The following is a 12,489-nucleotide window of genomic DNA, read 5'->3' on the forward strand; positions in this document are numbered from 1 at the left end:
TCTTACAATCCTTTGTATTTCTATGGTATCAGTTGTAATCTCTCCTCTTTCATTTCTAATTCTGTTTATTTGGATCCTCTCTCTTTTTTTCTTGATGAGCCTACTTAAAGGCTCCTCGATTTTGTTTATCTTTTCAAAGAACCAGCTCCTGGATTCATTGATCCTTAGAATTGTGCTTTTAGTCTCTACGTCATTTAACTCTGCTCTGATCTTGATTATTTCCTTCCTTCTGCTTGCTCTGGGCTGTCTTTGTTGTTGTTCCTCCAGTTCTTGTAGGTGTAGGGTTAGGTTGTTTGTTTGAAATGTTTCTATCTTTTTAAGGTAGGCCTGTATTGCTATGAACTTCCCTCTCAGGACTGCCTTTGCTGTGTCCCATAGGTTTCGGGTTGTTGTGAGTTCATTTTCATTTGTTTCCAGAAAGTTTTTGATTTCTTCCCCAATCTCATTCTTGACCCATTCATTGTTTAATAGCATGCTATTCAGTCTCCATGATTTTGAGTGTTTGGGGTTTTTTCCTTTGGGGTTGGTTTCTAGTTTCAGTCCCTTGTGGTCAGAGAAAATGCTTGATATGATTTCAATTTTCTTGAATTTGTTGAGGCTTGCTTTGTGTCCTATCATGTGGTCTATCTTTGAAAAAGTTCCATGTACACTTGAAAAGACTGTGTATTTTGCTTCTTTGGGATGAAAAGCTCTATATATATCAGTTAAGTCCATTTCCTCTAGGGTGTTGTTAAGTGACACAATATCCTTCTTGATATTTTGTTTGGAAGACCTGTCCATTTTTGATAGTTGGGTGTTAAAGTCCCCTACTATAATTGTGTTGCTGTCAATATCTTTCCTGAAGTCCTCCAGGATTTTCTTTATGTATTTGGGTGCTCCTATGTTGGGTGCATATATATTTACAATGTTTATGTCTTCTTGGTGGATTCTTCCTTTGAGTATTATGAAGTGACCTTCTGGGTCTCTCTTTATGGCCCTTCTTTGGAAGTCTATTTTGTCTGATATGAGTATTGCTACCCCTGCTTTTGTTTCCTGTCTGTTTGCTTGGAAAATTTGTTTCCAGCCCTTCACTTTCAGTCTGTGTAAGTCTTTTGTCCTGAGATGGGTCTCATGTAAGCAGCATATGTGTGGGTCATGTTTTCTTATCCATTCAGCTATTCTATGTCTTTTGATTGGAGCATTTAATCCATTTACATTTAAGGTTATTATCGATAGGTAGTTATTCATTTCCTTTTTTTCCTACCTGTGTTCCTCTGTCTTTCTCTTTTCCTTCCTTTCCTTAAAGCAGTCCCTTTAGCACCTCTTGCAGAGCTGGTTTGGTGGAAGTAAATTCTTTTAGACTTCTTTTGTCTGGGAAACTCTTTATTTGGCCTTCTATCTTGATTGAGAGCCTTGCTGGGTAAAGTAGTCTTGGTTGCACGCCTCTGGTTCTCATTACTTGGAATATTTTTTGCCATTCTCTTCTGGCTTGGAGTGTTTCCATTGAGAAGTCAGTTGCTAACCTTATTGGGGCTCCCTTGTATGTTACTTCCTTTTTCTCCCTTGCTGCCTTTAAGATCCTCTCTTTGTCTTGGAAATTTGCCATTTTAATTATGATGTGTCTTGCAGTGGGTCTCTTTGGGTTCCTCTTGCTTGGGACTCTCTGTGTTTCCTGGATTTGGGTGACTTTTTCTCTTACCAGATTAGGGAAATTTTCCATCATTACTTTTTCAAACAGGTTTTCTATCCCTTGCTCTTCTTCTTCTCCTTCTGGTATTCCTATTATATGGATATTGTTACGTTTCATGTTGTCCTGCATTTCCCTTATTGCCTCTTCATTCTTTCTGAGCCTCTTTTCCTTTTCTTGCTCTTTCTGGGTTTTTTTTTCTACTTTGTCCTCCAGCTCGCTGATCTGATCCTCTGCTTCATCAAGTCTGCTTTTCATTCCTTCTACTGTGTTCTTCAATTCAGAAATTGTATTCTTCATTTCCTCTTGGCCCTTGTTGATAGTTTCTATTTCCTCTTTCATGTTGATATAGTTTGCAGTGAGTTCATTGTAGTTTCCTTGTAGTTTCTGGTAGTTCTCTTTGAGCTCAGAGAGCTCAGTGAGCTTCCTGATGACCATTGCTTTGAACTCAGTATCTGATAGTTGACTTGCCTCTTTTTCAGTTAGCATTCTTTCTGAGGCTTCCTCCTTTCCTTTCATTTGGGAATTGTTTCTTTGTCTTCCCATTGTTTGTGAGACTCTTCTTGTTAACCTCTGCTTCTTAAATTGATCTATTCTGACTCCCTGGGTTTATGGTATGAACTTCTATGGTAGAATGCCAATGGGATTCAGTGGTGCTGTCTCCTTAATCTCCTGTGCTCACTGGTCTTGAGCTGATGTTCATGAGTGTAACATGGTTTAACTCTGGTCTTTTCAGCACTCCAGGTTTTGTTGTCTCACCTGTGGGAAAAAGAGGAATGGGGGGAAGAAAAAAAAAGGGAAGGAGGGAAAAAGGGAATAGAAAAGGAAAGGAAGGAAGAGGGAATAAAGAAAGATCGGAGGCAAGATAAGAAGGAATTTTAACAAAAATTAGAACAAAGGAATAAATAAAAGAAGGCAGGAAGAAGGATTAAAAAAGGCAAAGGATGGGAGGAAGAAGGAATAAAGAAAAGAAAGAAGGACAGAAAGGAAGAAGGAATTCAGGGGGAAAGGAGGAAAGAAAAAAAGAAAAAAAAGAAAAAAAAAGTCTTCTGCTGGCTTTAAATCGGTCAGGTTAGTTCTGCTGGTCTCCTGTCTGTGGAACGGGAGGGGGTGGTTGGAAGGATTGGTTTCACTTTTCTCCCTTCCTGAGCCACACTCTTCGCTGTTGTTCAGCCTTCAGTCTAGTTCCTCCGGGTCCTTCTGCTCCCCACTAGGCCTTTAGTTCACCAGCTGTGCTGTCCTTGAGTTGCACCAATTAGGGGCAACTCACATTCCACCTTCTTGCTCTTTGCTGTCTTAGATGCTAGCGGCTCTTGGTGCCGCTATGGGGTTGTTCAGCCCCCTACTGGGTCGAGTCTTTCTGGGGAATGCAGTCTCCCCTAGCCCTGCTGCTCCCCTCTGCTGGGCATTCTGCCTTCCTCCTAGAGAGCCAGTAGGCCCTGCAGGGTTCTGTGCGAAGGGGCTAGGTAGGAGGTTTTCAGAAAGGGTGCTTTTGGGTGTGGTCGCCTGCAGGCAGCCAGGCCATTGATCGGGTTGTGTGGCCCATCTCTGCTTGGGACTTGGGTTGGCTGCCGATCCCCCGCTTTGGGTCTGTGCGCGGGGGCAGCCAGCCACTGATCCGATTGCGTGCCCACCCTGGCGCTTTTTGTCTGTGGGCCCAGGCAGCCGGGCCACTTATCAGGGTGGGCGCCCACCCGGGGTTTCAGGTGTGGGCCCCAGGCCACTGATTCGGGTACGCACCCACTGGGGCACTTTGGGTCTGGCGCCCAGGCAGCCGGGCCCTTATCGCAGTGTGCGCTCACCCGGAATTTCAGTTGTGGGCCCCCAGTCCGCTAATCTGGGTCCGTGCCAGCCAGGCTTCAGGTGAGCGCAGGGGCTGCTTTTCTGCGTTCACAGTCCAGGGGCGGAGGGGGGAGGGGCGCCAGAGACCGCGGCTGCTGCGGAGAGTTCTCTAACTAGCTGCTGCGTGCCTCTATTTTCTTTTCCTTTTTGAGAAATTCTTCCTATTCAAGACCCCTGGTCCAAACAAGCACCTGGCTGCTCACACAGCCCAGCCTGGCTCTCTCCCAAGACTCCTGCAGCAGACCCTGCGCCCGGGCTGGGGCTTCAGCTGCCCTGGTCCCCGTGCTGGTCCCAGGGACCTTATTGTCCTTAAGCACTCTTCTTACCGTCTGATCTTTCAATGTCCGCTATCTTTGGTCTCCAATCTTCATATATGCTGGAATACTGTTGGCTATTCACTCTGCTCCTCAGATCAGCTAGGTATTTCACTGGCATTGAGGGGAAGTGAACTCCGCTCCCACCTATCTCGCCGCCATCTTAACAACCCCCCACACTATTCTTAACCTCTCCCCTGTCTACTTTGTACCTACCATTTATGCTACTTATTGCCTGTACCTTTTCTCCCATTCTCCCCCCACCCTCTCCCCACTGATAAACCTCCATGTGACCTCCATTTCTGTGATTCTGTTCCTGTTCTAATCATTTGCTTAGTTTTTTTTGTTTTTGTTTTTTGTTTTTTTTTAGGTTTGGTTGTTGATAGTTGTGAGTTTGTTGTCATTTTACTGTTCATATTTTTTATCATTTTCTTTTCCTTAGATCAGTCCCTTTACCATTTCATATAATAAGGGCTTGGTGATGATGAACTCCTTTAACTTGACCTTATCTGGGAAGCACTCTATCTGCCCTTCCATTCTAAATGATAGCTTTGCTGAATAGAGTAATCTTGGATGTAGGTACTTGTCTTTCATGACTTCAAACACTTCTTTCCAGCCCCTTCTTGCCTGCAAGGTTTCTTTTGAGAAATTAGATGTAAGTCTTTCAGGAACTCCTTTGTAGGTAACTGTGTCCTTTTCTCTTGCTGCTTTTAAGATTCTCTCCTTATCTTTAATCTTGGCTAATGTAACTATGATGTGCCTTGGTGTGTGCTCCCTTGGGTCCAATTTCTTTGGGATTCTCTGAGCTTCCTGGACTTCCTGGAAGTCTCTTTCCTTCACTAGATTGGGGAAGTTTTCCCTCATTATTTTTTCAAATAAGTTTTCAATTTCTTGCTCTTCCTCTTCTCCTTCTAGCACCCCTATGTTCGGATGTTGGAAAATTTAAAGTTGTCCCAGAGGTTTTTAAGCCTCTCCTCATTTTTTGAATTCTTGTTTCTTCATTCTGTTCTGGTTGAATGTTTATTTCTTCCTTCTGCTCCAAATCATTGATTTGAGTCCTGTTTTCCTTCCCATCACTATTGGTTCCCTGTATGTTTTTCTTTATTTCACTTTGCATAGCCTTCACTCTTTCCTCTATTTTGTGACCATACTCAACCATTTCTGTGAGCATCCTGATTACCAGTGTTTTGAACTCTGCATGTGATAGGTTGGCTATCTTTTCATCGCTTAGTTCTATTTCTAGAGCTTTGATCTGCTCTCTCATTTGGGCCATTTTTATTTATTTATTTATTTATTTATTTTTGTCTCAGCATGCCCGTTGCATAGAAAGGGGCAGAGCCTTTGGTATTCATCAGGGCAGGGCAACTCACTTCACTGCATTGTGGTGCTGTATGTGGGGGAGGGGTCCGAGAGGGAACAATGTCACTGACTGGACTCTCTGCTGACTTTCAGTTACTTCTCCCACTACCAACAAGCAATTGGGCCCTTCTGGTGCTGATTCCCAGGTGGATGGGTTTGTGTACATTCCAGGACCCTGTGGGTCTCTCCAATGAGCTCTCTTGTGAGGCTGGGAGTTTCTCCCACCATTGCAATCCCCACAGGTTTTTACAGCCAGAGATTTTGAGGCTTTATTTCCCTGCACTGGAACCCTGGGTTGCATGGTCTGTCTCACTCCCTAGTTGTTCCTCCTGGTTTATCTGCATGCAAATTTGGAACTGTCCAGTCTGTCAGTCACCACCTCAGTGGCCCTGTCCTCCAGCCACTGCCTTGATGCACATCCTCGCTGCCTCGGCTGCCCATCTCTACCCCTCCTACCAGTCTGAATGAATGTTTCTTCTTTAAGTCCTTGGTTGTCGGACTTCCATACAGTTAGATTTTCTGGCCGTTCTGTTGTTTTTTGTTTTTAAATTTGTTAATGTCCTTCTTTTGGTTGCGTGAGGAGGCAAAGTGTCTACCTAAGCCTTCATCTTGGCTAGAAGTCCTCAACTTGTAATTTTTTAATAAAAAGTTTAATTTCTGGAGTAAGTGAAATTCTCTCTCTGAATAGTAGATTTAAAACAACTTTGTATTATTCTATATGTAGACTATATAATTATCTAAAGTGGTTGAAACAGTAAAATACTGTGAAGAAAAAGTGAAAGCATGAATTCAACATGAGTTCGTATCTGTAACATAAGTCATAGCTTTCACCACACTCCAATTGTTACTGTTTTCAATTTTCCTAGTAGAGCCAAAAAAAGACCAAAAGTTTAAACTGACACAGTAGCTTATGTTTTTTGGTGATAGCGATAACACTCTTTTGTTTTAAATTATCATACTCCAAATTTTCTATATTTTCAGGATCAAGAAATGTGTGGCAGCCAAGTTATCCAAGTCATCCATACTATCATTTAGTAAATACAAGAAAGACAATTCATGCATTCCAGAAAAACAACCCATGCTATGTGATATGGACGAATTATCTGAGCCTTCGGGTCCAGAAAAGTCATCATCCAGTTCAGAAAATGTAATGCGTTCCTCGAGTCCAGAAATTCTATCTATATCATCTAGTACAGAAAATTTCATCAAGCCATCAAGGCCCAAAAGAGTGTCCAGGAAGTCATATAGAAAACGCAGTCTATCTAAGTCACATAAGCTAGCTTATGCCCGTAAGGTAGGCAGTCAAATTCGTTCATCCTTTGCAAATAGGGCAGTCAGGCCACCTTCACCAGCCAGTCTACAATATCCACTGATGCAAACTGAGACATCTTATCCATCCTGTCCACAAAATCAAATCTTGCTACTAAAGTCATCCAATTTACAGAAATATACTGAGTTCCCCAGGTACTCTAACCTAAAAAGGTCATTTAGTACAGGTATGGTAGACGAGTTATGTAGGTCTCAGCTAGTCAACTCTTGTCAATACTATGGGGGAAAATGCTTTGTTTGCAGAAATAATTCTGAGTCTTTTGTCAATGATATTTCTGAGGCCAAGAAGAGAAATGTTCAAAGTCTACCTTTTCCATGTGAAGGGAAGCCTCTTGCCAAGTCCTCCAATAAGGTAGATTCCAAAGACAACGCATTCTATGACAACGTGAGTGACAGTGATAAAATGATGTATGACAATGATGGTGACGGTGAGAGGGAAACAACCATTATTTCTGACTAAAACTTGACAAAGTCACTCTTAACTTCAATAACAGTAGGAATTAGGGGATCAATAAAACTAAAAACCATCTGTGAAGAAACAAACTTATACCACTACTTTATGTCCACCATCTTTAAGATATACCACCCAGAGGGAAAATCCACTTGGCAATCACTATGGTGATTAGTCCTGTCCATCTTGGAGGCAATTTATTTGAAAAATATTAATTAAATGCATTGCATAACAAATGATTGTATTGTAATTATTATTGTATTTTAGAGGCAGAAAGCTCTTTTGATGTATCTTATTTAGATCTGGTCATTTGGATGGGAACTATAAACATACAAAGATACACACATACACAAATCTAGAAAGGAATTGAAAAATGGGTACTGTGGAGTCCTCCTTCCCTTGGATTTTCCTTCAAAGTCCCAACCCAATTAAGTTTATTTTTTAATGTTTACATAAATTCTCATAGTTTAAGATTGTCTTTCTATAGTGCCCTGTGCTTGGTAAAAATGACTGTATGTGCTTGGTTATGGCTGAGTTGGGAAAACTCCTGATAGCTGTTTTGTAACACTACTGTTTCCTGTTACTGCTACATGAAGTGCAGCTCCAGCCTCCAGCCTCCAGCCCACACCTGGGGCTCCATAACACAAGTCTAAGTGTTCCAGTCTTCATAACTCCCAACAAGGCTTTTCATTCTTTTTGCTACCTTTAAAAATGATAAAAAGGGTTTTCCCTGCTGTGCATTCTCAAAAGGCCCCAGTTGCAGGTCTGATCATCTACCCATTTTCCCTACATGGTGCCTCGCCACTCTGAGTGGGCAGGGGTGGGTGGACAGGGGAGAACATTGGAGTTATACCCTCTAACTCCCCCATTGAAGAGATGTTATTCTTGACTTCTTCCAAGGGCATGGTTGAGAAAAGCAGGCAAAGTCCTGGATTCCCAGCCTATATTCTAGTACAGTAAAGTTAGTCCCTTATATCAACTAGCAGGCATAAGTTAGATGCAAGTACCTAGCTTGTAATTGAAGGCTGCAATCAAGTTTTCTGATTCACTGAAAGGACTTGCTCACAAGACTTAATAGCAGGTTATACTCATGGCTAAGGTTTATTAGAGCAAAAATAGACCAAGAGCAACAGCAAGAAAGATATGAATCAGGAGGAATCCAGAGACATCAGGCACATGGTTTTGAGTATTTCCCCATCTAGGGCCACCTACGACATGCTTTCTCTCTAGCGACAAACTAGAATAGCAGGTGCAAAATGTCTCTGCCCCAAACAGCCTGTTTGAGTCCCTGAGTCTGAGGCTTTTATTGAGAAGTAGTCACATAGGTAAATTATGGTACATGACCAGCCATGGCAACTGAAATTCAGGATCCCAACAATGAAGCCAGATGCACATAATAAATGTTGATATTTGTGTAAAGTAATCCTGACAAGTTAATATGGCATGGTCCATTGCTCCACGTGTACAAAACACAATCAGCAACTATTAACATAAGACATCCTGACAGCCACATTCCCAGAGGTTGGTCATTGCTCAATCATGGTTCCAGGTTCCCTTGAACACATACAGGTACTAAACAACCATACCTTCTATGTTAATATTTTCTCACACATCACATAATTTATTTAATCTGCAACTGGGGGATTATGTAAATTAACTGAAGTTCTCCAACATGTAGTAAGATCACATCTAGTAATTGGTTGATTTGATATATGATCTATGGTTTGCTTATGCTGAAATTTTCCTTATGCTGTACTGCCTTCTCACTACCAGCTTCTAGGGAACCTGCTGTTCACAGATCACCCAATCGATTGGTGTAAGCAAAATCCTTACTTGATTTTTAATCAGTCTGGGCCATTCTCACAGCCTTTAGGGAGGTATACAAAGATGTCTTATGTTCATTCAGATCTGACTTCCCCATGGCCCCTGCCTCTGCTGGTGGTTCTGCTGATTCAAAGGTGCCACTAAGTAGCTGCTTATATGTAAGTTTTAAACATTGGTATATGCATATAAAAAGCATTGTGGGAGATTACAGACTTGATTTCCTGCTGGTATTACCCTTTTTAAAAATACAAGCTATAAAGGGTTAGAATTGTTTGAGGTTAGCCTGGTCTTTTTAAAATTCATAAAGAGAAGCAAAAGTTCTGATCTAATTTTTAAACTGTTTACTGTGAAAAGAATTAAAGATATACAAAAATAGAGCAAGTAGAACACCCATATAAGTAAGCATTGCTCAGATTCAGCAATTATTGCCACATGGCCAATCTTGTTTCATTCATACTCTTATCCATTCCCGTTCCCATTGATATCCCTAAAAGACAATTCCTTTTAGAAATACATACACTAAATACTATTGTCTCACCTAAAAATTAACAATAATTCATTAATATCAATTATCCAGTCAGTATTCAAATTTCCCCATCTCTCTGCTAATTTTTTTTCCTGGTTCTTTTGTTCAAATGAAGTTGATCAGCATTTGACAGCATCTAAGACTAAGTTTTTTTTAAATCAAAATCACAATTTGATTGGCTAATCTGGTTTCTTATTGTAGGATGACTTTGGAGTTAATCTGAGCTGTTAGTGGCTTGGAAAACACCGAAAGTCAAGATAGTGTGGTTTTCTTATTAAATTCAGCAGATGTCTGGCTAGGCAAAGCCAAATAATCTATGCTCTATTATCTTTCCCATTTTGAAGCTAGAGACTTATAATACTTTAAAATCTGTGAATATTAATATCTAATAAAATGACTAATCGGCAGTGGCAACTAATGATAATGGCATCTTAAGAACAAGTTATCTGCATGACTATGTATGTCCTTTTTTAAACCATAGTTAATCATAGAGTAGGAGTCTACAGAATATTTGAAGCTCATTTAGTATGCAAAATTCTAAGTGAATTAACTAGGGTGTTCATGCATAAAAACAGTATAACAAATATTAAAAAAACTATGTGCCATGAGTCAGAGAAGCATTTTAGTAAAAAAAAATTACCAGTCAAAACTTGTCCCAGCTAATAATTAAAATAATTAATTCCTATCACTCTAATAGATAGTCTCTAGTAATTCTTGGTAATGTCCTGATTTAAGTAAGAGTCCTGAATTTCTATTTTTTTTTATTGCTGTTCAAGTACAGTTGTCTCCATTTTCCCCCCACCACTCCCCACCACCCCAGCCATCCCCACTTCCCGTCCTTGATCCTACCCCCATGGGTTTTGTCCCTGTGTCCTTTATACATGCTCCTGAAAGCCCCTCCCCCCTTCCCCCCTTTTTCTCCTCCCACTTCCCCTCTGGTTACTGTCAGATTGTTCTTCAATTCACCTATAAGTGGAACGTAATCAACAAAAGAAACAAGCAAGCAAACTATAATCAGAGACAGTGAAAGTGAATTTTTATTTTTTGGTCCCATTGCAGCATTGTCTCATCTCTTATTGTGCCTTACTCCTTCCTTCTCTCTCACTCTTTTTCTTTCCTTCTGTTCAGCAAGTCAGGGCTCTATGCTTAGTCGTCCCATGGCTTCCTTACATTTCAATTTTCCAGAGGGCACTGTGAAGCCAATTTCAAGCATAGCCTTTCCTCTCAGAGCATCCCTACTCTGTTTGTATAGAATCCACCTTCCTTACACTCACCTCCAAAATTCATGCCTTGCTCCTGGATATGGGACTCGAATGAATTATATTGATCTCATTTTATTTAGTACAACTCTTTGTAAAAACCCATAACTTTAAAAAAGTGCCAGAAGGTCAGATTTCAAACACTTCTCACATATACAGAGGTGGGCAAAAGTAGGTGTATAGCTGTGAGTATGGGAAACAGAGCTTATTCTCATACTATTATTTATTTATTTATTTGTATTGTTCCATATAAACAACTGTAAACCCACTTTTGCCTACCCCTATATTTTCTACATGAAATTATACAAGCATGGAGCTGAAAGGATGCTTAGAGATCCTCTCTCTTCTACCCTCCTGTGGGGAGGGGAAGCTGTGAAGAGTTGAAGGAATGATCATTAAGCAAGAAGAGCATTTTTGGCTAGGATTGGGGAGGCGAGCTGACTGTGGAATGGTGCCAGGGATCACAGATTTTTTTTTAAATATATTTATTGATTATGCTATTACAGTTGTCCCATTTCCCCCCCACACTCCACTCCATCCTGCCCACCCCCTCCCTCCCACATTCCCCCCCTATAGTTCATGTCCATGGGTCATACTTATAAGTTCTTTGGCTTCTACATTTCCTACACTATTTTTATCCTCCCCCTGTCTATTTTCCACCTATCATCTATGCTACTTATTCTCTGTACCTTTACCCACCTCTCCCCCTCCCACTCCCCAATTGACAACCCTCCATGTGATCTCCATCTCTATGGTTCTGTTCCTGTTCTAGTTGTTTGCCTAGTTTGCTCTTGTTTTTGTTTTAGGTATGGTCGTTAATAACTGTGAGTTTGCTGTCATTTTTACTGTTCCTATTTTTGATCTTCTTTTTCTTAGGGAACTCCCTTTAACATTTCATATAATAAGGGCTTGGTGATGATGAACTTCTTTAACTTGACCTTATCTGAGAAGCACTTTATCTTCCCTTCCATTCTAAATGATAGCTTTGCTGGATACAGTAATGTTGGATGTAGGTCCTTGCGTTTAATCTTGGGTAATGTAATTATGATGTGCCTTGGTGTGTTCCTCCTTGGGTCCAGCTTCTTTGGGACTCTCTGAGCTTCCTGGACTTCCTGGAAGTCTATCTCCTTTGCCAGATGAGGGAAGTTCTCCTTCATTATTTGTTCAAATAGGTTTTCGATTTTTTGTTCTTCCTCTTCTCCTTCTGGTACCCCTATAATTTGGATGTTGGAACGTTTCAAGATGTCCTGGAGGTTCCTAAGCCTCTCCTCATTTTTCCAAGTTCTTGTTGCTTCATTCTTTTCTGGTTGGATGTTTCTTTCTTCCTTCTGGTCCACACCATTGATTTATTTGAGTCCCAGTTTCCTTTGCATCACTATTGGTTCCCTGTACATTTTCCTTTGTTTCTCTTAGCATAGGCTTCATTTTTTCATCTGGTTTTCGAACAGATTCAACCAATTCTGTGAGCATCTTGATAACCAGTGTTTTGAACTGTGCATCCGATAGGTTGGCTATCTCTTCCTCGCTTAGTTGTATTTTTTCTGGAGCTTTGAAGTGTTCTGTCATTTGGGCCTTTTTTTTTTTTGGTCTTGGTGCATCTGTTACTTAAAGGGGCGGAGCCTTAGGTGTTCCCCGGGGCGGGGTAACGCTGGTTGCTGTGCTGTGACGCTGTACTTGGGGGAGGGGCCGAGAGGGAGCAGTGGCACCCGCCTCACTCTCCTCCGGACCTCAATCCCCCCCTCCGACACCCACAATCAAACTGGGCCCCTCTGGTGCTGGCCCCTGAGTGGGTGGGCCCGCGCACACTCTAGGCCCCCGTGGGTCTCTCAACGACCTCTCCCGCGAGGCTGGGAGTCCCCCCCCACCCCGCTGCTGCCCCAACCTCCACGGGTGCCCTCAATCAGAGGTTTGAGGTTTCA

The 12,489-nt window shown here is 41.5% G+C and overlaps 1 protein-coding gene across 1 annotated transcript; it reads left to right on the forward strand.

The window, feature by feature from the left end:
- The first annotated feature begins 6,271 nt into the window (after positions 1–6,271).
- Positions 6,272–6,970, forward strand: CXHXorf66 (chromosome X CXorf66 homolog). The gene is made up of 2 exons (XM_024555195.2): positions 6,272–6,447; positions 6,754–6,970. Exons 1-2 carry the CDS (start codon positions 6,272–6,274, stop codon positions 6,968–6,970), a joined length of 393 nt encoding a protein of 130 aa, XP_024410963.1.
- The last annotated feature ends 5,519 nt before the right edge of the window (positions 6,971–12,489 follow it).

Source organism: Desmodus rotundus, chromosome X (assembly GCF_022682495.2).
Source record: "Desmodus rotundus isolate HL8 chromosome X, HLdesRot8A.1, whole genome shotgun sequence".
In the NCBI taxonomy this organism is placed as follows: Eukaryota; Metazoa; Chordata; class Mammalia; order Chiroptera; family Phyllostomidae; genus Desmodus; species Desmodus rotundus.